The sequence below is a fragment of the Aethalodelphis obliquidens genome, unplaced genomic scaffold, assembly GCF_003676395.1.
Source record: "Aethalodelphis obliquidens isolate GAN/ISIS:26980383/991018 unplaced genomic scaffold, ASM367639v1 scaffold23, whole genome shotgun sequence".
NCBI lineage: Eukaryota > Metazoa > Chordata > Mammalia > Artiodactyla > Delphinidae > Aethalodelphis > Aethalodelphis obliquidens.
The window spans coordinates 21,722,443-21,745,737 of record NW_020837967.1 but is presented as its reverse complement, the minus strand read 5'-3'; the positions used below and the strand labels follow the sequence as shown (position 1 = coordinate 21,745,737).

The window sequence follows — 23,295 nt, the reverse complement described above, 5'->3', positions numbered from 1 at the left end:
AGCCCCTCTGCTTGGTTCAAAACCACTGGCTTATAGAATCAGACAGAGCAGCTATCTATCAAATTTCATTCAGTTAAATGCAATCTTCTCTCGATTCCCTCATTTTAGAGACAGTTAGAATACTATATTTTGTTGACTTTTAAGGTCAGTGATGTTGTCTGACAGACTAAACCGTGAGGAGATAAGTGTGAGCAGTAAATGATCATCAAATTACTGTGAAAGTAATATTCACAAAAATACCTCCAAATCTGATAGTTCTTAGCTTGAGTATGGAATATCCCATTCATTTTAGTTGATTAAATACAGTGAAGAAATTATTAAAATTTTAGGTAATTATCACTTTTATCTTGCTGATGTATTTTGTCACTATTGGTATTGTGTTTTTTACTCCTTAAAAAAAGAAAAAAGCACAGCCAAAAGTTTTTTTTTAAGTTTTTTAACAGTTGTGTCTCTGTTTAGATATGCTAAACAATAATTATGAAAACATGAATTGGAACAAAATGACACCTATGGTAGAGAAAGAGGCCCATACCAAAAAAAGCATTCTTTTTTACCCATTGGAGGCACTCTTTCTTTGTAGTTGAGAAAGATAGAAAGGAGATTTGTGAAATGTCTGCTATTAAACCAGAATTTAAATGTGCATCAACGTAATAGCTTCAAATTTTTTTATTATTTGTTCCCACTGAATTCATTGGATATATTTTTCAAAAGATATATATATGGTGACACTAGTGTGTTATTCTGCTCAGGTAATGCTGATGGGCTTCTGATATGGAGACTTTGTGGGGCTTCAGAACCTAGCATGCCACTGGTTATACCTTATCCTCAGGTATGGATACACTTTGTCACCAACGAACGTGTAGAACATGTTGGATTCCACGCACAGTATTCCTTTACAGGTAAGACTTATGATAAGCTCTCCAACTCTGGCAATAACATAATACATAAATTTTTTAATGACATTTTCCATAAAGATCTCGCATATATTTTGTTAGATGTATTTCTAGGTTTATTTATTGGTTTTGTTGGTAATGTCAATGAGACATTTTTAATTATACTTTCTAGCTGGTTGTGGCCTATATCTAGGAATTTTTAAATTTTAATACATCAATCTTTAGCCCACAGATCTTGCTAGACTCTTATTAGTTTCAGTATTTTGTCTATAAATTACCTCTGGCTTTTCTGTGTAAACAATCATATCTTCTGCAAATTGATAGCAATTTTTCTCTTTCAATCCCAATTCTTGATTTCTTTTTCTTGTCTTATTTCACTAGCTAAGGCCACCATCATAATGTCAAATGCAAGGGATGACAGCATCTTGTTTCTGACCTTAACGTGAATGACTGTAACATTTCATTGTTAAATAAACTGGCTTCTCATAGGTTTTCAATAAATACTCCTTATCACATTAAAGGAAGTCTCTTCAATTCATGGTGTACAAAAATTTTTGTTGTTTTTTTTTTTTACTGTCAGATTTTAGCAAATGGTTTTTCTGCATCTATTGAGATGATCCTATTTTTTTCCTACTTTAACGTGTTAATGTGAAAAATTGTATTAAAAGATTTTTCTCTTGTTAAACCATCTTTTCATTTCTGGGATAGACCCTACTTGGCCATCATGTGTATTTTGGACATATTACTAAACAACATTTGCCAATGTTTTGTGCTAGATTTGTATCTGTGACATTCAGTTTGTACCTGAAAATTCAGCCCAAGACAGACAGTACTCCTCCTTGCTGCTTCTCTGGGCCATTAGAGTCTTCCTAGTCCATTTCACTAATATGGCAGTCCTTTTAGATTCCAAACTTTATGTAAAAGCCCTTGCTTTTGTGGAGGTCCAAGGCCATATGTTCTCTTTTTGCCTGATCATCAAACCTCAAACCACAACTCCTGGGGCCCACATCTTGATTCTATATCCTCTTAGACCGACACACTCTCAGTTTAAGATACCCCTTGGAATTTGAGTACATTTATTGTTTATAGTTCTTAGAGATCTCCTTTCTTTCCATTAAGTTGGGCTGTGAATCAAATATATTTTGGTTATAATTTTATTTAACATTTCTTTGTGTTATAACCAAATGGTTGGTTGGAGAAAGGAGTGAGATTGATGATCTATTCAGTCAACCATGTTGCCAGCTGGTTTTTCTTTCTCAGATTGAAAGAAAAGAGTCAGATTTCAGGAAGCAGTATTATTTGTGTGGAACATCAGACCATACCATGCTTTGGAAATGTATCCATGTTTCAACTTGCTATACTAATATACACTTTGGTAGCTGATTACAATATATGTGCTTGTTGTCAAACGACAAAGTCTTTAGTTATGGTCCTCATCATATTCTTCAAGCTTACATTTATTTTCACAGGCCTAGTGTTTTGAAGAAAGGCAATGTTCTTTCCTTTGTCCCTAGTGCATTTACTGTCAGTTCTATGCTCATCTAATTATTCTCCATTTATGGTTCAGATAATCTTCCTTCTCCTTTGTATCAAACTTGAGCCTGCCTTCACTGTGTGATTCCATTTGATTAACACTATATGGGATTCTGTTTATTTCTAATCTTCCATCTAGTTTTACTTTGCTTTCATACAGTTTCATCTATTTGTTCATTTATTGTCCTTTTTTTAAATCATAAAGTACGATGGCTATAAGTAGTATTTACTTTGGCTTTACAGAATTTGGTGTTTTTTTTCCTTTCTTATTTAGAAGTTTACAATCTAATTTCAGACTGTGGTGGAGTACAGATAGGTGAGAGTGGAGTGATCTCAAGCCCCAACTATCCAGCCTCTTACGACAGGTTGACCCACTGTTCTTGGTTGTTGGAAGCCCCACAAGGCCACACCATCACTGTGAGTTTTGATTAGTGGGTAAAATAATTCTGAAATTATACAACAAAAGTACCATGTCCTGTGTGGAAACAGAGTTCTTTCAATAAGCAAGTGATTAGAATAGGCTTTGATCCAGGTCATCTTCTCCCTAAAATTCTCTGCTTAGCATATATACATTGGCATCTACAAGTTTACAACTAATGAAGAATGAAATATCTTTCATTCTTTTTCAAGCACAGGAGAAGCTCTCTATAGAAGACAGTTCCCCATTCAGAAAAGAGATGAATTTACATTCTTGATATGAGTTGCCATCCCAGCCCAGGGGACTGAGGATGACCCCAATGACTCCCGTTCTGGGAGAAATATCCCTTCTCAAAATTTCCAAGAGAAACTTCAATGAGAAAAAAATAGAGGACGACAAGGGAGAATGAAATAAGAGACATAAATACCAAATTATATAAATTAAAACAAAATAAAAGGGTGTGTAAGGACTTCAGTCGAACTCTACGTAGATAGGCTCACTTACAGCTCAGAGTGTTTCCTCATTTCTTCCCTTTTCTCCTGCAGCTGACATTCAGTGATTTTGACATTGAAGCCCATTCAACCTGTGCTTGGGACGCTGTCACAGTCAGAAACGGTGGTTCCCCCGGATCACCCATCATAGGACACTACTGTGGAAATTCAAACCCCAGGACAATCCAGTCGGGTTCCAACCAGCTGGTGGTGATTTTTAACACGGACCGTTCGGTGCAAAATGGTGGCTTTTATGCTACATGGAACACAGAGACTTTGGGTAAAAGAAAGAACATTCTCTGCGCTTACTGTCTCTTATCATCGATGTATTTTTAAAATTTATTAACTAGCCCAACAAGTATACCTTTTGTACCTACTCTCTGTCAGACTCAATTCTAAATGTTTACACATGACATCTCATGAAGCAACCTTGTAAGGAAGACACAGTATCAGTGCACATTTTCTCCACTTGCATGGGTGGAAACAGGAGAAATGGGTGGATAATTTGCCCAGCTCGTGGAGCTGACGATCAGCAGAGTCAAGATTTGAATGAAGACAGCAGAGCCCAGAAACTTTGATCTTAATACTTCACCGTGCTGTCTCCACAGGCAAAGGGCCATGGTACAACTAGGGAATCACAAGGAATAGAAAATATGTGTTGGAATCACAAGTAGTTGAACATATTTGGACCATGGAGGCAGAATGCTGAGTGGTGAGCTGAGGGCAGGAAAATAAGTAGTCCACATCCTGGAGAGCCTTGGCTTCTATATTATCCCTCGAGCAGTGGGGAGCTATCTGAAGAGTTCTCAGCAGCAAAGTGACAAGATAAGATTTGTGACTTAGAATGAATGCTCTGTATGGGGCAAAACATGATAGATTCTATTTCAAAAGATTACTTGTGGTACCTGCAAACTATGACATTTCATGGAAATTTCATTTCATGGAAACTCCCAGAAAATATAAGCCTTGCATTGGACACTTTTGTCAGGATCTCATGTAGTCTTGCAGCATCACACAGGGCAGCTATTTCTAGAAGAGTCAGGTGTTTGGGGAGCTCTCTGAGCGCTGCTGAAGCAGAGGGGAGCTGAGGTGAACCATTGGTTTTCCAAGGGTTTAAAAGCAAAAGATACAGGGAACACTCTTTAACTTCATTTTGTTTTGAGTTCATATTTTTTTTCTTTTGCCATCTCTTAAGAACACACTTTAATATTACAAAATAGTTCTAGAGTTTTCTTTCTTTCAATCCCTGTAATTTATTGTTCATCCATCAGCATTTCAATATGAACGAACCAGGTTACTTAATGGAAGATTACGTGATCTTAATCTTAAGATTTAATCTTAAGATTAAATGATCAAAATCATTTTCTCCCGTCCAGGATGTTAGCGTAAAATTGCAGATGAGTATAGACTTGTATTCTCAGGTGTTAGTGGCAATAAAATACAAAGCTTGAGATTGTTGGGCCACAAATACTACCTAGCCTCAAGGGGAGTAAAAATTATTGCTCTTGTTTGAAGACAGGATAGAAGTCTGTCCTCTTCATGGCAAGGATTAATGGTCTCAGGTGAGTTCAGTATAGGTGTAACGGAACAGTAACAGCTGTAGCCTCCTGTGGCTTCAGTGACCTTCCATTTGCTGAGAGTCCTTGTTGTGGACCTGCCCCGAAGGTCAGAGACTCATATGTAAGGAAAGACACACTGATATCTCACATTTAGAAATGCGTCCTCTCCAGAAGTCTTCAGTTACCAAAATTGTTATTTTCATCACAAAGTAATGACTTTTTCCATGACAATTTTTCAGGTTGTGGTGGAATACTTCATTTAGACAATGGTACAATCAGATCCCCCCACTGGCCTCAGAATTTTCCCGAGAACGTCAGATGTTCCTGGACAGTCATTACTCACCAAAGTAAACACTTGGAACTCAGCTTTGACAACAACTTCCTCATCCCCAGCGGGGACGGACAGTGTCGGACCAGTTTTGTGAAGGTCAGTGCACTTGTATATTTAATTGGAGCCAAGCTGGTTGCAGGAACGTAAACGTTTAGACTAGAAATGACTCACTGCCTCTCAAAGGAGGAGAAGGACAATTTTGCTGCTTGGATTTCTTGAATGAAAAAGTGAGAAACCTCAACCACTAGGAGTTAAAATTTGGACCACAACACACATTGCCCTGTGACTTTCATTCACTAATACATAAGCAAAGACACTTAATTTAGGAGATTGTCTCACCTTATTAAATTCTCATGAGCATTTACGGTTCTTCCTTTCTACAGAAACTAAAGAGAGAAGGGCAGATTTCTTTCTTCCTCTCTCTCTCTTTCTTTCTTTCTCTTTCTTTCTCTTTCCTTCTTTCTTTCTTTCTTTCTTTCTTTCTTTCTTTTTCTTTCTTTCTTTCCTCCTTCCTCCCTCCCTCCCTCTCTCTCTCTCTCTTTCTTTCTCGTTTTCTCTTTCTTTTCTTTTTTCTTTCTTTCTAATAGACCCTCAAGGACAAAATGAATCAAAGTCACCATGACAGGCCACATTTAGAGGATCCTATAAAAATTACAGAAGGCTAGACATGCACTAGTGCCAGCCTTCACCTGAGCCTTAAGCGCCCACAAGCTGACCAGACCGTGAGGGACCCATCCGTGTAAAATCATGACCATGGGTCAGTCAGTAAGGCTCTCTTCCTCTCCAGTTGTAAATACTGCTCCTGTGGCACTGACATCACTATTCATTGACTTATGACCGTGATAACTGTATTACAAGTTTATTCCATCTGTGCTATTTTATATCATGTGTTCTATCGCTAAGGGGACATACACCTTTTAGGGGAAAGAACATTCACCTGGGCTCCGCATCTCTTGCATTTACCACCTGAATGTTCCTCTATGAGCCAATTACACATCTGGGCTTTAAATTACTCAGCTGTAAAATGAAGAGAATAATTCCTACTTTAGTAGGACTGTTTTAAGCATTAGACGTAATATGATATAATAACATAAATAGTGCTCAGTACTTGGAATATAAAACCACCTAATGAGTAGAAGTGGATTGTATTGTCGATGTTGTTATTATTTTACATGATCTCTCAAATTATGTTTTATATCTAACTGATCCATGCATGCTGTTTCAATAAAAATCCTAGACTTGTATGTAATACATGTAAAACAAAACATCGTATACACTTTTCCTAATTGCTTTTTTCATGAAACAAACGAACTCTCTCAGGAATTGAGTCAACATCAAATATATAGACAAAGTAAAGTCTTTCAAGTTCTTCATTGGAAAAATGGAATGTGAAAAGTTATTCAGTCCCGTTTCTCCTCTGGATGGAATGGGAATCCCTCTGACAGCAGGCAAGGCTGAACCACTGGCGGGTGGGATCCATCTGGAACTCTGACAAAACTCAGTGGCCTGGGAAACACACTCTTTCTCTGCTGGGCCTGAGACTCCAGTTTTTGCCAAGAGATACTGAGGTGGGTAAACAAGACAGGCAAGAGGGGCTCAGCTCCAGCAAGCAGCCCTTAACCTCAAACCTTATACAAAAATTCACTCAAAATAGGGCTTCCCTGGTGGCGCAGTTGTTGAGAGTCCACCTGCCGATGCAGGGGACGCGGGTTTGTGCCCCGATCTGGGAAGATCCCACGTGCTGCGGAGTGGCTGGGCCCGTGAGCCATGGCCGCTGAGCCTGCGCGTCTGGAGCCTGTGATCCGCAACGGGAGAGGCCACAATAGTGAGAGGCCCGCGTACCGCAAAAAAACAACAACAACAACAAAAAAGTCAAAATAGACCATGAACCTAAATGTAAATATACAGGTATAAACTTTGAGGAGAAAAAGAACAGAAAATCTTTGGGACCTAGAGATAGATGAAAAGTTCTTAGACTAAACCTCCAAAGAATAATCCGTAAAAGGAAAAATTAATACATTTTACCATATCAAAATTAAAAATATGTTCCTCTGTAAAGGGATGAAAAGACAAGCTACAAACTGGGAGAAGAGATTTCCAAAGCACTTACCTGACAACAGACTACTATCTAAAGTATAGACAGAACTCTCACACCCAACAGTAAAAATACAGAGTCCAATTAGAATATGGGCAAAAGATATGAACAGATATTTCACCGAAGAGGATATTCGGGTGGTGAATAAACATACGAAAAGATGTTCAACATCACTACATAGCCATGAGGAAGAATGAGACTTAAAACCACAACGATTGCCACACACCTGTCAGGCTGCCCAGAATAAAAACAGCGACAGCACCAAATCCTGCCAAGCCTGCAGTGAAGCTGCATCCCTTATTCGTTGCCAGTGGGAACGTAAATGGCACGCCACTCTGAAAAACAGCTTGGCACCTTCTGATAAAACTAAACGTGCACTTACCGTAAGATCCAGCACTTCTCCCAGAGTACTGTAAACTGTGTCTGCACCAAAACCTGTGCACACGTGTTCAGAGCAGCTGTATAGGCAGTAGACAAAGACTGGAATCAGTCCACATGTCCTTCAACGGGTGAATAGTTCAGTGAACTCTGGTACCTCCATACCGTGTAGTACAACTCCTCGGTAGAAATAAACTTTTGACAGGCTAACGATCTGAACAAATCACCAGGGAATTAAACCAAGTGAAAAAAGCCAATCCCCAAAGGTTACATACTCTATTGTTCCATTTACATAATAGTTTTGAAATGACAATGCTTAGAAACGGAGGACAGACTACCAGAGGTTAGCAAGATGTGAGTGTGGGCATGAGTCGTGTGTGGCTATAGAAGGGCGGCTCCAGGGAAGCTCGGTGTTGGAGCTGCCTGGTGTCTGGAATGTGGTGGTATAAGCTTGTGTGTAACCGAATGCACACACACGTGCGTGAGCCTGGGGAACTAAGACGGGTGGACTGTGTCGAGTCAGCGTCCTGGTTATGATATTACATTACAGTTTTACAAGCTGTCGTTGTTGGAGGAATCTGGGAAATGGGTACAGGGGATTTCTCTGTATCTTACAACTGCGTGTGAATCTGCAGATACTCAGGAAACGTTCTTTTTAAATTGCTTGAGTGATAAAATACCACCTAAAGCCAGGCTGAATTGTACAAACCGTAAGAAACGTCAGAAAGTTTTTGACAGTTTTGTAACGTTTTGTAGGTCCGATATCATTTAATTGAGTTCTAGGTCATAGAACCGATGAAATGAGATCTTGACTGACAGGTATTGATGAATATTTAACAACTCTTTACCATAATTATCATTATAACACCCGTGTTCTTGAGCCACAAGGTAGAGATGTCAGATCCATAATTAATGGCTTCAGAAAAGTATAAGCCCGTGAGGATTCTTGAAGTTCTTTGTTAAAGAACTGGAGATTCTTTCCTAAAAGTTTTAGCTCTTATCACTTCACCTCTTGAGTGATGTTTGTAAAAGTAGCATGTGCAGATCTCTCTGTCAGTAAGTCATGTTTACAATTTAACAGAATGTGGTTAGAAAACTTCTGTATACTGTTTCCCGGGATAGTTAAAGGCAGGGGGTCAGGGGACATAAAGGGGATATTAGGGAAAATGGGGGGTGTGCACTTCTTTCCTGACCTTTTTGTTTGTTTGTTTGTTTGTTTTGCGGTACGCGGGACTCTCACTGCTGTGGCTTCTCCCACCGCGGAGCGCAGGCTCAGCGGCCATGGCTCACGGGCGCAGCCGCTCCGCGGCATGTGGGATCTTCCCGGACCGGGGCACGAACCCGCGTCCCCTGCATCGGCAGGCGGACTCTCAACCACTGCGCCACCAGGGAAGCCCCCCTGACCTTTTTTTAATCTTTTGATTTGGCAGAATATCTTTGCTTTTGTTCCAGTCCCAGGCACCTCCCACATCTCATAAATGGCAAATGTAATTGGACTTCAGTAAGATGATTAACAGCAGGATTCGCAGTGTTTGAGAATCAATTGAAATGATACAAGTTTAAAGAGCTGATGGCGCCCTGAACTGGCGTTACCTCACACCTCTTCCCCTGCGCTATTTGCTAATAGAAACGTTTGTAACGGCTTGGTGTGTGATTGCTTTGTTTGAGGAATAGTCCTGAGAGTGATATGTTCAGAATGAGTAACTTGATGTGAAGGGAATGTTGAACAGTTAAGTAAGACTAATCCAAACCCAATTACCTTCTTGCCTTCCTGGGCTAGATAATTCTTAGTTGGGGGTTTGGGGAGGGGCATCATAGGGCGCTCAGCAGCTCCCCTGGCTCCTGCCCACTACATGCCATGCCCACACCAAATGTGACCATTGAAAACACTGGCAGACATCACCAAATGCCCCCAGGAAGGGCAAAATTGCTCCCGGTTGAGACTCACTGGTTAAACAAGTTTAACCGTCCTTTTCCCCCAATAATGTGCATTTATCACCTAATATCAGTATTTTCCTTGAGTGACTCAGCACTGTAGATACCATGATCTCTTGCCTGAACTACTGCACAGACTCCTGGCTGATCTCCCAGTGTCCTCTCTTTTCCGTCTCGTCTCCACTGTGAGCTTCAAGCCTCCTGGAGGCCCCTTGCCACGTTCAGGATGTGGCCCGGACCCCTGACCTGCCACGGGGCTTGCACTGACTGCAGCCCGCCTCACTCCTGACTCAGTTTTCGCTCTGTTTGAACTAGCCCTGCCCCTTCCTGCCCCTGGGGCTTCTTCAGGCCTCTCTTGAAGTCAGGCAAAGCCCCTCCTACACACTCAGCAGCTCCACAGCAGCTCCTTTCGCAGTTGGAATTTGCATTTAAACGTGATTCTATGATTAATATCCTTCCCTAGGCTGGTCTAGGATTGGTTTGATCAAAGTTGGAATTTTGATCCTCACAATCTATTCCCCAGCAACTATTTCTCAAATGAGCATATCATCATTTGCTTCTTGTAAAGTGGCCAGGGTCTACCTGGGAGTTGGTGACGCAGTCTTTAGTGAATTGCAGAGAGACTGAATCTCATCCTTTCTTCAAAATGAACCTTAAAATTCAACAGTGCCAAGAAGTCTTCCATGATTTATCCCAATTCATGCCAATTACATGTAGACCTGGAATTCATATCCACTTTCTTCCCATGGGCTTCGTGCTTGGTAAATCTTCTCTACTTGCAACCCACACTTTGCCAGCCATCCAGGACAAATGGTCAACCCCACAGTGGCACACATGCTGCTCTGTTTCCCCCGGCATGTAGCAAGTTGAGCTAGATCAGGTCAACTAGGAAACAGCAAGAGGAAACTGGGTAGTGATTGAGGGTTGTTGTTTTTTTTAAATCACTGCCTAGATACACAAAAATGAACAGTCTCCTTGCAAGAGTCACGAACGGGCTATACTATAAAAAAGCAGCCTAAAGAAGTGGTTCTCAAAAGAAAATATTGCTTTATTTACTATTACGTTTAGTCTATATACACCTGAGTGCTATTATTTTCCAGTCTGAGCACAAATTAAACATTGACGAGGGAAAACCTGGAGCGCTAAGTCATGTTTCTGGCTTTGCCAGGTGTGGGCAGGCACTCAGGAGGCCGACCAGGCCCTGTTAGCCTCGAGCTGCGGGAGCGTGGCCCCGGGTCCCGTCATCACGCCCAGAAACGCCTTCACTGCTGTGTTCCAGTCGCAGGAGGTCCCAGCTCAGGGCTTCTCTGCATCCTTCGTTAGCCGTAAGTATCGCCGAAAACCAAACCCAGGGGCCCTTGGAAGGGCGTGGCTGCCACAGGCAGGCTTGGGGGAAGGGTTCTGCTCCAGGGTTGGCTGGTTTGGAGGTCCATGGAGAAAGTCTGGGTGGGCCACCTAATCCTGAGTGCACCCTTCCTTCCAAATCAGCAAGAATGGAACTGAATCCAACCGTAGGTCAGTAGAGAAATGATGTAGAAGGCCTGAGTGCCCGTCGCTAATGTCTGAAATTAACCCTAAAATCCGCATGGGGCAGGAATTGGGCAGAAGCCCAGGAGGCCGTAATTAGTAGACCATCAGCAGGCCGGGCCTGAAGCGCATTGCCTGCCTGCATGGAACCCACCTGGGGCTGTAAAAACACGGTCTTCCCCCCAGGCCTATGGAAATGCAGGACTTGCACGTGTGAGCTCTCACCCGGGGGATTCTCACGCTCAGTCAACCTTGGGGGCCGCTTTCTTCGGGTTTTCCCCTTCCTTCTCTGACGACTACTCACCAGGTAGAAGAGTGGGACGTGTAGTTTTCAAGTCTGAGACACAGTGGTGTGTGTGCTTGTTGGCTGAATTAAATCAAGTAGCACCCAAGCCACTGTTTAGGGAAAAGTTTGACGAAAGGCATCAGAGGAAATAATGCAGTGAACAGGTATTTCAGACATGAATAAGAGGGTGGTGTAAAGGCAGTAACAAAGGACCACCGCAGACCTAATTTTAGGCCTTCACTTGGTTCGTTGTGTCTGTGTATGTGTGTGTTTTAATATCAGTTTAAAAGGATACTTATATTTTGTATCGATGTGATAGATAGGGAGTGTGTGGATTAACTAGTTAGTGGTTAGATAAAACAGATGTCATTTTAGTGGTAAAAAGGTAGTTCTCTTCATTTCTGACACCTGGGAATCATGTGAGACTTTTTTGAGTTGGGATTAGTAAATTCAACCATTTTTATAAAGCAGGTATTATTTTTATAGCCATATTACAATGGTAATGAAAAGAACATATTTTTCTATAATATAATAAGATATTTTAAAACTGTTAAGCGTATTGATCTGGTACAGATCACTTTTCATTAGTTTTATTTCTTTAGCTACATGAATCCTCTTCAATCTTTGCTAAGTTATTCTTCCTTTAATATCTTAAAATTAAGTGATTTGCAATGGATTTGTGGTAAAATTTCTACTTAGCCCAAAACTCTGCATCATTTTTCTAAAAACTATATAATATTCTGATTTTGCATATTTATTTTTAAATCAGAGCTCCATTCCTTTAATTATTGTTACTTCCATTTGGAGTAGCTCAGAGAATATGTTTCTAGAGCGCTTAGGAAAGTTGAGGCTTTCCCTCACTGATAAAGAGATGTTGTCTGGGAGAACAAATGTTCTAATAATGGCTTTTTCTTCCCACTAAGGATGTGGAAGGAACTTCACTAATCCTTCAGGTTACATTGTTTCTCCAAACTACCCAAAGCAATATGACAACAACATGAACTGCACCTACATCATAGAGGCCAGTCCTCTGTCCCTGGTCCTCTTGACTTTTGTGTCTTTCCATCTGGAAGGTAAGTTTATTCTTATCTAAATTACAATTGGTTCTTAATAAATGAATGAGTGATAGATAAGCAGAGGCAGAGATTGTCTAAAATCACCATTTGAGGAAAATATTAAAAATGTTGCAGAGTGGAGTTGATGTAAACTTGATTAAAACTCCATCCAATATTTTAAGAACACAAGTATCATCCTACACATTCCATCCAGAGGTTAAAAAATTATGCAAGAGCTTTAAGGACGTGAGCATCACGTAAACGGCCTAAAGAAAATAAGTCTGAAATCTATTACATGTTAATCATAGTTTCTAATTTATTCATTTGTGTTTATTCTACACATGTACAGGTGCCTTCACACAGTCTCACACACACACACACACACACACACACACTATAAACTAGCAAGAGAAACTTCCTTCTGAGTCAAAGTAGGTGCTTCATAAATGTTGAATGAATGAATTAATAAAATTAATAAATATTTGTGTTCTACTTTCATTAAATCTGACTGTGGGATACTCTCTCATCTTCTTTTTCATTTTCATCTTCATCAGTACCACAGGGACTGGGAAATCCCTAACCACAGTGCCCCTCTGGGTTCATTCCCTGCCTGTTGGCGAAGGGGACAGTGGAGCTGCTGGTCTGGGCTGGGTTCTGACTACACTGGACACAGCTCGATGTTTACCCAGGTGGTATCATACGGCAGAGAAAAGTTCCCTTCAAGTGGATGGGCATCTCCAACCACTCAGTCATTTTAATATTTTTCACAAATTCACTTTTCATTTCTAAATTACAATTAACCTGTACGTTTGCCAAGCTTCATCTGCCCAACCAAAATTTCTTTCTATTTGGGCTGGTCTCCCATGGCGGTGAAAAGTTAAACTTAGCAAAGTGTTCTGCAGTATTCAGCATCCAGGAAATTTATGTTTCATAAAAATAAAAATGACACATCAGTTCTCATAGGGTGATGAATTATACAAAGGCTCTCCCTGGGAGCACTTTCTGGGACCTCCTTTTCCTACATCTCTACATACTGTAGGTTTTGGAATGTGTTTGCTGGAAAATGCCAGGTATGGACTGATGTTTGTCACTGTACGAATGCACTATGAGGTCAAGTATAATCTTCTCAGCATTTGCTAACACAAACTTCCAGCAATATAAGAAGATGTTCATGAGTTATAAAGTATTAAGGGAAGGTAAAACAGTTTATATAAGAGATCCTATTTTTTTATTTAAAATAAACTGTGTGAATAAAATCTGTAAGACTATTAACTGGTACTTAAAGACTTGTTACTACCGTGTCATAGATTTATAGGTGATATTTATTTTCTTCTTTATATCTTTTCTATTATCTTATAATTAAGGGAATGCTATTTTATTTTATTTTTTTATTTTAATTTTTATTGAAGTATAGTTGGGTTACAATGCTGTGTTTGTTTCAGGTGTGCAACAAAGTGATTCAGTTATACATACATATATATATTCTTTTTCAGATTCTTTTCCCTTTTAGGTTATTACAAAATATTGAGTATAGTTCCCTGTGCTATATGGTAGGCCCTGTTGGTTACCTGTTTTATATACAGTAGTGTGTATATGTTACTCCCAAACTCCTAATTTATCCCTCCCCCCACTTTTCCCTTTTGGTAACCCTAAGTTTGTTTTCTCTGTCTCTGAGTCTGTTTCTGTTTTGTAAATAAGTTCATTTGTGTTAATTTTAAGATTCCACATATAAGCACTGTCATATGATATTTATCTTTCTCTGTCTGACTTACTTCATTTAGTATGATAGTCTCTAGGTCCATCCATATTGCTGCAAATGGCATTATTTCATTCTTTCTTTATGGCTGAGTAATATTCCAGTGTGTGTGTGTGTGTGTGTGTGTGTGTGTGTGTCTGTGTGTCTGTGTGTGTGTGTGTCTGTGTGTGTCTGTATATCTCACATCTTCTTTACCCATTCATCTGTCAATGGACATATAGGGTGCTTCCATGTCTTGATTGTTGTAAATAGTGCTGCAATGAACATTGGGGTGCATGTATCTTTTCAAATTATAGTTTTCTCCAGGAACTATATGCCCAGGAGTGGGGTCCGTGGATCATATGGTAACTCTATTTTTAGTTTTTTAAGGAACCGCCATGCTGTTCTCCATAGTGGCTGCACCAATTTACATTCCCACCAACAGTGTAGGAGGGTTCCCTGTTCTCGACACCCTCTCAAACGTTATTACTTGTAGACTTTTTGATGATGGCCATTCTGACCAATGTGAGGTGATACCTCATGGTGGTTTTGAATCACATTTCTCTAATTATCGATGTTGAGCATTTTTTCAAGTGCCTGTTGGCCATTTGTATGTCTTCACTGGGGAAATCTCTGTTTAGATCTTCTTCCCATTTTTTGATTGGGGTGTTTGCTTTTTGATATTGAGTGAAAAAGTTATCTTAGTAACGGGAAAAACATGTGGCTTGGATTGTGCCTTTATATGTGTATTTGTCCTCACTACATTACATAGACACAAGAATATCATATGCCAATATTATTTAGACTGAAAAAGGAGATGCTGGTAAATGTACTATATAATACAGCCACAGAAAGCACTGCCTATACCAATGGTACATGTATTATTAGAAGGGAACCTATACTGACACCGCACAGTAGCTCCCTGAGTTTAGTTGACAGGTAGGGTAAAGGGGCGAGCATACTCTAGACTACCTGACCGGGGTGGGGTAGGGCAGGCGCGGTATTTTAGGACCAGTCTCAATTCCAGATTGGCCACTTACTAGTCACATGACTTTGTACAAATTACTTAATCTTTCTGGTAATCACTATAATTTTTACAAAAATATTGATATAAAATAGTAGCTGTGAAAGTCAGATCATGCCCGTAGAAACATACCTTGTGAACCATTGTTTTGTTATTTCTGCTGCCACCAGTCAGGATCTCCAGACACGCCCTTTAGCACAAGTCGGCTGCGAACAGATATTTGGTTTTGCCAGATTAAGTGATTTCTTTTTTTTTTTTTTTTTTTGTGGTAAGTGGGCCTCTCACTGCTGTGGCCTCTCCCGTTGCGGAGCACAGGCTCCAGACGCGCAGGCTCAGCGCCATGGCTCACGGGCCCAGCCGCTCTGCGGCATGTGGGATCTTCCCGGACTGGGGCACAAACCCGCGTCCCCTGAATCGGCAGGCGGACTCTCAACCACTGCGCCACCAGGGAAGCCCTTAAGTGATTTCTTTTTACTAATGGATTTGCTCGTTCTCACCCAGTTGAAGAGACTGATCTTTTTATAAGATAGTATCCTTATGATAATATCTTGTGAAATTTCCAGTGTTACATGTACTGGAAATTACATGTACTCAGCGTTTTCAAACTGCTAAGTGAGTGTTTTCTGGCTTAGATTAAATGAATCATGATGATTTCCTAAAAAGGGCAACATTAATCAGATTTATTTTGTGGTTAGATTCTTATCACTAATCATATCAGTGCCGACGTTCATGGAATACCATCAGCAAGTTAGAGATCCACTAGCTACAGGAAGAATCACCTTCCACCCCTTAAGTGAGCCTGAGGAATTCCTGTGCAGTGTACTGTGATGAAACCGAGTGAGAGTAGCTCTCAAGAAAAATCACAGCCTGTCTGCAGGAGCGTTGGTCTTCCTCGCTGCCAGAGGCCATAGACCTCTTTCTGAGAGATTCTGTCCAAATGACTAAGTATTTCTGAGCCCAAGCGGCCAGCAGACCCTGCGTTGACCTGGGTGGAGATGAAAGTTCTGGATCTGCTTTTTGTGGTGGGCCATTGGCACAAAAGGTGGATTTATCAAGAAGAAGATGGACTGATCCAGGCTACAGAATACTAGAGGGAAACACACTTGTCCATACACCGTGTTTACTAAGCACTGACAACGGGTTAGGAAAGGTTTTACTCTTCAGGCTAGTTTATTGGTTATTGACCTACACGCTGGTGCTCTTCCTGCAGGGAAGTTACAAATGTTCAGTGACCTACCTTCCACTAAATACGTTGCTCTGAAATTATGTTATGGTATTTTATGTTGGCCTAAGTTTCTCTTTCTCCTTATTATTACATTTCCAATGCTAGCCATTCTATGAAATACAGACATATGTTTCCTATATAATCCCTACTGAACTATAAAAATTTCAGGGAAATCAAAAGTCATAGAAGGAAATTCCATTTGAGCATTTACAAGACTTTTTTAAGTTACCTCAAGACTAAAATGGCTCTTGGTATTCTTAACAGCGTCTTCCAAAGTTGTGAAATAAAATAGAGATTTGACAAATTCAAAATGGTACTTTGGTCAAAAACAAAATGGCAACAATGGACAAAATATAAGGAGAAAGCATGAGGGAGAAACCATCACTGTCTCCAAAGTACTTATTCTGGAATCAGATTTCATCAAATAAATACTCATTTTATTTTCCCCAATATTGAACAATCTAAAAGTATATTTTTCTGTTTTCATTATTCATGTGGCCAAGTAGATGCCTCCAAGTTACTGGGAGGATTATAGGTCTTTTTTTTTTTTTTTTTTTTACTTTATAGATAAAGAAAACACTTAACCGATGAGGTAACCTAGACAAGCCAGTGCCTTCTGTGCCTTGATTTTGCTATCATTAAAATTGGGTAATGGGGCTTCCCTGGTGGCACAGGGGTTAAGCATCCGCCTGCCAATGCAGGCGACACGGGTTCGACCCCTGGTCCGGGAAGATCCCGCATGCCCCGGAGCAACTAAGCCCGTGTGCCACAACTACTGAGCCTGTGCTGTAGAGCCTGCGTGCTGTAGCTACTGAGCCTGTGTGCCACAACTACTGAGCCTGCGCAGCTAGAGCCCGTGCTCCGCAACGAGAGAAGCCACCGCAATGAGAAGTCCACGCACCGCAACGAAGAGTAGCCCCCGCTCGCTGCAACTAGAGCAAGCCCGCACCCAGCAACAAAAACCCAATACAGCCAAAAATAAATAAATTAATTAAATAAATTTATTTTTAAAAATTGGGTAATAACATTGATTCCCCCTGGTGATAATGAGGGGTTTAGAATTCTTAACTAAAAAATCCTACATCTAGGCAAATTCTAAACTCAGTTTTTCTCAGATCCAGAGTATCTCTTGATAAGAACTGGATAGAGAGTAGTCCCTTGGCACAGAAAATGGGCGAGAACCAATGCAAATGCATTTTGTTTACTGTCCTCTAGGGATGGCCTCAAAGGCCCCGAGAGGAATAGGGCTAGATTTCCAGAGCAGCCGCGTGGCAAGTCCTAGGTAATATTTGCCTGAATTCTCCTTCGTTAACTTAGAAGTCCTGGTTTACAGGGTACGCCTGATATAAAGCTAAACAGAAAAAAGGAAGAAAATTTACTTTTAGATTTTTTTTCCTTTTGCCCTTTTTTCCCACCAAGAAACATGATAACTGAGTTTTGGCGGTCTTAGTTCACATTTCCTCTCTATATTATCTGTTTTTTTTTTTTTTTAAGTGGCATCATGCAGCTACTTACTATTTCTTTTCTTTACTTCCTCAGTTGTTTCTCAAGAAATCAGAAGGTAGGCCCATTTTGCAATCCATTATTTTAGAAAGCACTGGGCAATGGTTCTTTTGAAATAGTTCTTATTGATATTTTATTCAAATTGGCCAAGCCCCAGAGGAGACGATTTAGTTGTGTGAGATTCCTTGCTTGCCTGTGTTATAATACAAGACCTTGGCTTTCACACTCTGTGGAGCTTAGTTCTATACGAGCACCTGCTTCTCCCTCTCAGGGAATCATCCTCTACTGGGGAGGCCAGTCTCCAGGCTACTCAGAGCTGCCCCCCAATTCACATCCCTCTCCCTAGAACCCTTTGCTATTTTACTGAAAGGACTTTATTGTATCTGCAATATTAAAATATTTCAACCAAAAGGACTTCCCACTATTTCTAGTCCTCTGACATCTTTGCCTCTCCATCTATGACTCTGAAGGAAAAGTGCAGTCGGAATCTAAATTCCACAAGTTTACATTATTTGCTGAATTGCTCATCCTTGGCTTCCCTTTCAATTCTCTCCAAGTTCGTGGAATCATGATGAAACCCAGAATCGAACATTGCTCTCTGTAATGAAGATATGTGAATAATGTGATAAAAATTATTTTTCACTATGTTGGATACAACCTTACCCATTTAAAATAATAAATGTGTCTTACAGTTTTTCAGAAGGATGGAAAATAGTCATAAAAACAAATCATGGAGGATTATTTTACACCTCTGAGATTTCAACAGTAAATATTCATCAAATCAGTTACTGAAGATAGGATTAAGAATGACTGTAGCCACTTGTCCCATGACGTCCGTGGAGAAAGTATCATTCAATTTCAGGGTACCGCTCTTCCTGACGAGTTCTCATGTGTCTGATTGAATGCTACCTCCCAGCCATAAACTCAGCTATGATACACATCTTGCTTCTTGAAGAACTTTTTTTAAACCTTGACTAAGTTCTTTTCTCTCCCTAGAAGACAATCATCCTAGTTGCATTTAATTATATTCTACTTGAGAATTTTGTGTATATTTTGATTGCAATATAAGATATCACAACTGGTTCCCCTATGATTTTGGAAAGGTGTTTCCTATCATTATTTTCTTACGCCTGATTTTGTCACCAAGTGTCTTCTCACTGAAGAATCAGACTGATATCTTTGGTCTAATGCAGTGAGGTGATGTGTACAGCTTGAGAAAAAGATGCATGTGTGTGAATTATTTGATGCCTGCTGACATATTTATAGCTCATTTTCTTGTGTATTACCTTGTTTATGCTAATCCTTGATATGTTCTTAGACTTTAGGTAACTTCACAAATTCTGATATTATGTAATGTTTGATTTCTTATGGATAACATTTGGAAGAGCATCCCACCTTAAAGAAATTACTACTGGAAATGACACGAGAATGTTTTAATCATTAAGCAACTTGCCAAATATCACAACTTTCATGATATATTGAGTCAGGGTTTGAAAATGAGCAGATTGTCTTGAACGGTTTACTTAGTTAACTGATAATATATTGCCGTCTACAAAAAAATTAAAATACCCTCTCAGCTTCCTCTGCTTCTCCTTATTGTCGATACAGACCTTTTATAAACAACTAGTGCATTTTGGCTATGTCTCAGTATAGATATACAACTGCTATTTCACGACTGATTTTTCTGCAGTTAAATTAGTTCCTTTAATTTTTTTGAAACATTTGCAAGTATATGACAGCCTTACGTTTCACAGCCTTTCCATAATTTTCTAAGACAACCACCACTGTGATAGTCCATATCATCAAAGAGTTAAAAAACGAACTCTTTAGTACTTAAAGGATATCTATCTGCATAGCAGGTCATTCGACCGAAGTAGAACTGAGGTTTTAATCTAGCGTCAGCAATATTTCCTTTCATTCTGTGATTTTGCTTTTACAACTTAATGTATTGTTGCTGGCTAAAGATATTTTTATAGCTAATTCATACTATTTTTTGATTCTCACGTTCACCTCCTCTGAATGTTTTAAATTCCAATGGAGCTCTTGGAACAAGAAAAATTCTAAGGCTATAATTAAGGTACACAATTTGGCAGTATTCAAACTGTGAATCTGAGTTTAATGTATTTCTTTTTTGTCCTGTTTTTCCAACATCGTATTGTTTCTTATTACATGGTAAGGTCATTAAAGTGAAGTCTTTAACATTTTTGACTTGTAGATTTATTCCCAATTAGAAGCATTTCTATTCCAGGATTTTCAAAATGAAGGAATCCTTTGGGCTTACTTTAATAAACATATCTTGAACTGATACCTCAAAATTTCTTCAGTTGTATAAAAACATAGCTAAAATGCCAAAAGTGTTCCTAAAATGACTTAAAATTTAAATTGCATAGATATTTTCTGATAAAAAATATCAATTTTCTTTAAGATAATACAATTAAAAGAGGAGGGGGCTTTTAATGTACAAATATATTAAAAATGCACACATCAAGATTCTTTCAGTTAAAAGCAGTAGATTATCTTCAAGTTTGCTTAGATGTAGAGTTTATAGAAAGGATACTGGGTTATCCCATCTCGTCAAAGGAAGGTTTAAAAATAAGAAGGGGACTAATAGGCTTCCAGAACATGAATCCTTCAAAATGTACTGTCTTTCCCCCTCTCTTTCTGCACGACAGCTTCATTTCCTCCTGTTACAGCCTGGCTTCCTACTGCAGTCAGGAGACCGCTGCTGCTGATTTCCAAGTTGAACATGTTTGGCTCCCACTGTTGACTCCTTCTTACTCAGTTACAGTTTGAACACATCTGATTGGCCTAGATGGAGTCTGAGATCCTACCTTGGAGTAATCAGTCAATCTATCAACAGTGCTCAGGACGGTGGGGTCCCATAAAGAATAATTGCAACCATGATTATGATTAGGATAATCCTTACTATATCAATTAGGAATTTTTATGGCACTATTAACAGGAAACTTAATTCAACCTGGTTTAAACATAAAAGGGCAATTTATTGGCTTTCCTTCTAGACAACCTCAAAGTTGGTGGTCCCTCATATCCGCTTAATCTAGCATTTTCATTTTGTCATCAAACGTTTTACTTTTTCTGTTCTCACTGTGTGCTACTCCAGTGTGAGTCTCACCCTAAAGCTGGCTTCTGTCTTGGCTGTAGGGTAGCTGCCCTCACAGTGGGCTTGCATATCCCTCATGCATGTCTAGGAAGAGAGAGGATGTCTATCCAGTGGCATGCTGGAGTTGGCTTGTACCATCTTGCAAGAGTCAGTCATGCTCCTCTGGTCCAAATTCTGCATCTAATGACCTCGCATTGGTAACTTGACATTGGCTATAGTGGGAGTATTTCTACCACAGAAATTGGAAAATGCTACAAATGAGGGTGTGCCTCTTTCCCTCGGAGAGCTGGTTGTTCTATTTACCAGCACACTACTGTCTATTCCAGATTCCAAACAGTTTACCTGAAATTTACTCTAAATGTATTGGCCTAGGTCACATGCCCACCCTTGAACCAAGATCTATGGCCAGGGGATTTGAAATTATAAAGTAAATGTATACCATAGTTTCTTTAATTTATAAGAATGTTCTAACAGCAAACAGGCAGTCTGATTGTAAAGTCCATTATGTCATAGTATGTGCTTGTATAAGAGATTGTAACGTAGTTTTGGGCAGTTCCGATGGGGAATTTTAAGTAGGTAAAGTGTGTGTGTGTGTGTGTGTGTGTGTGTGTGTGTGTGTGTGTGTGTGTGTGTGTGTAGGTGTTAGGTACATGTTCAAGTTATCATCTAGATGAGATAAAAGTGTTTTCCTTTGTTTTTGTAAATGAGAACATGAAAAATATTCTATATCATTAGCCATCAGAACAATAAATTAAAGATCACAATGAGGTACCATTTCACACACAACAGAATGGCTAAAATGAAAAAGACTGACAATATCAAATGTTGGCAAGCATGCAGAGCAACTGGAAGTTTCATACATTCCTCATGAGAATAGGTACTGATATAACCACTTGGAAGAATTTGACTGGCAGTTTCTTATAGAATTAAATACATACCTTATTTATGACCCAGCAATTCTACTCCCAGGTACCCAAGAGAAATAAAAATTTACAACCATTCTAGTATCTAGAATAGAAAAGAACTCTTAGAACAGAACATTAAGAAACATATATCCCAGTTTAAAAATAGCAAAGGAGGGAATTCCTGGTGGTCCAGTGGTTAGGACTCCTCGCTTTCACTGCCGAGGGTCTGGATTCAGTCCCTTGTTGGGGAACTAAGATTGAGCAAGCCACACAGTGTGGCCTAACTAAATATTTTTAAAATGGCAAAGGATCTGAACAGATATTTCTTCCAAGATATACAAATGGCCAATAAGCACATGAAAAGATGCTCAACACCGTTACTCATAGAGACATGCAAATCAAAACCACAATGTACTACCATTTCATACTCAATAGTGTGGCTAAGCTAGACAATAACAAGTGTTGGTGAGGAAGTGGGAAATTAGAACTCTCATGCTGGTTCTAATTGCTGTTGTGGTGGCAGGATGGTGCAGTCTCTTTGGAAAACAGGCTGATAGGTCCTCAAAACATTAAACATAGGGTTACTCTATGAGTCTGCAATTCTGCTCCTACTTATTTACCCAAGAGATTGAAAACACGTATCCACACAAAACCTTGTAGATGAATAGTAGCAGTGTTATTTATAATAGCCAAAAGGTAGAAGCAAAACTCATGTCCATCAACTACAAAATGGATAAACAAAAATGTGGTCTCTCCATACAATGGAATACTATTGAGCTTGGAAGGAATGAAGTACTGACACATGCTACAACATGGATGACCCTCAAAAACATTGTGTTAAGTAAAAGCAGCCAGTCACAAAGGGCTAAATATTATATATTTTATATATATATATATATATATATATATATATATATATATATATATGATTCTGTTTATGTGAGATGTCCAGAGTAGACAAATCCACAAAGACTGAAAGTAGGTTAGTGGTTGCCTAGGATTGGGAGAACAGTAAAGGGGGAGGATGGGGCGTGACTGTGAATGGGTACAAGGTTTCTCTACGTGGGGATGAAAATGTAGAAATGGGGGAAATGTCAGATACCTAAAGTTCTGTGGAACTGTGATTGGTAACACTTTTCCAGAGGACTGTTTGATAAATCTGAAAAAGAATTTTACCTTAGTACCAGTAACTCAACTTCTAAACATTTATTCTGATGAAATAATGAGAAACTTCTGCAAATATTTATATATAAAAATGTTTGTTTCAACAGTATTTTTATC

General features: G+C 39.5%; 1 protein-coding gene across 1 annotated transcript in view; it reads left to right on the top strand.

Annotated features, from left to right (window-relative positions):
* Window positions 1–23,295, top strand: part of CUBN (cubilin) — a 281,114-nt gene that overhangs the window by 208,819 nt on the left and 49,000 nt on the right. The window contains exons 52-57 of the mRNA XM_027121967.1: window positions 750–899; window positions 2,722–2,843; window positions 3,390–3,615; window positions 5,134–5,321; window positions 10,802–10,958; window positions 12,370–12,519. Of these exons, the coding sequence (XP_026977768.1) occupies window positions 750–899; window positions 2,722–2,843; window positions 3,390–3,615; window positions 5,134–5,321; window positions 10,802–10,958; window positions 12,370–12,519 (993 nt within the window). The remainder of the gene's footprint in view (window positions 1–749; window positions 900–2,721; window positions 2,844–3,389; window positions 3,616–5,133; window positions 5,322–10,801; window positions 10,959–12,369; window positions 12,520–23,295) is intronic.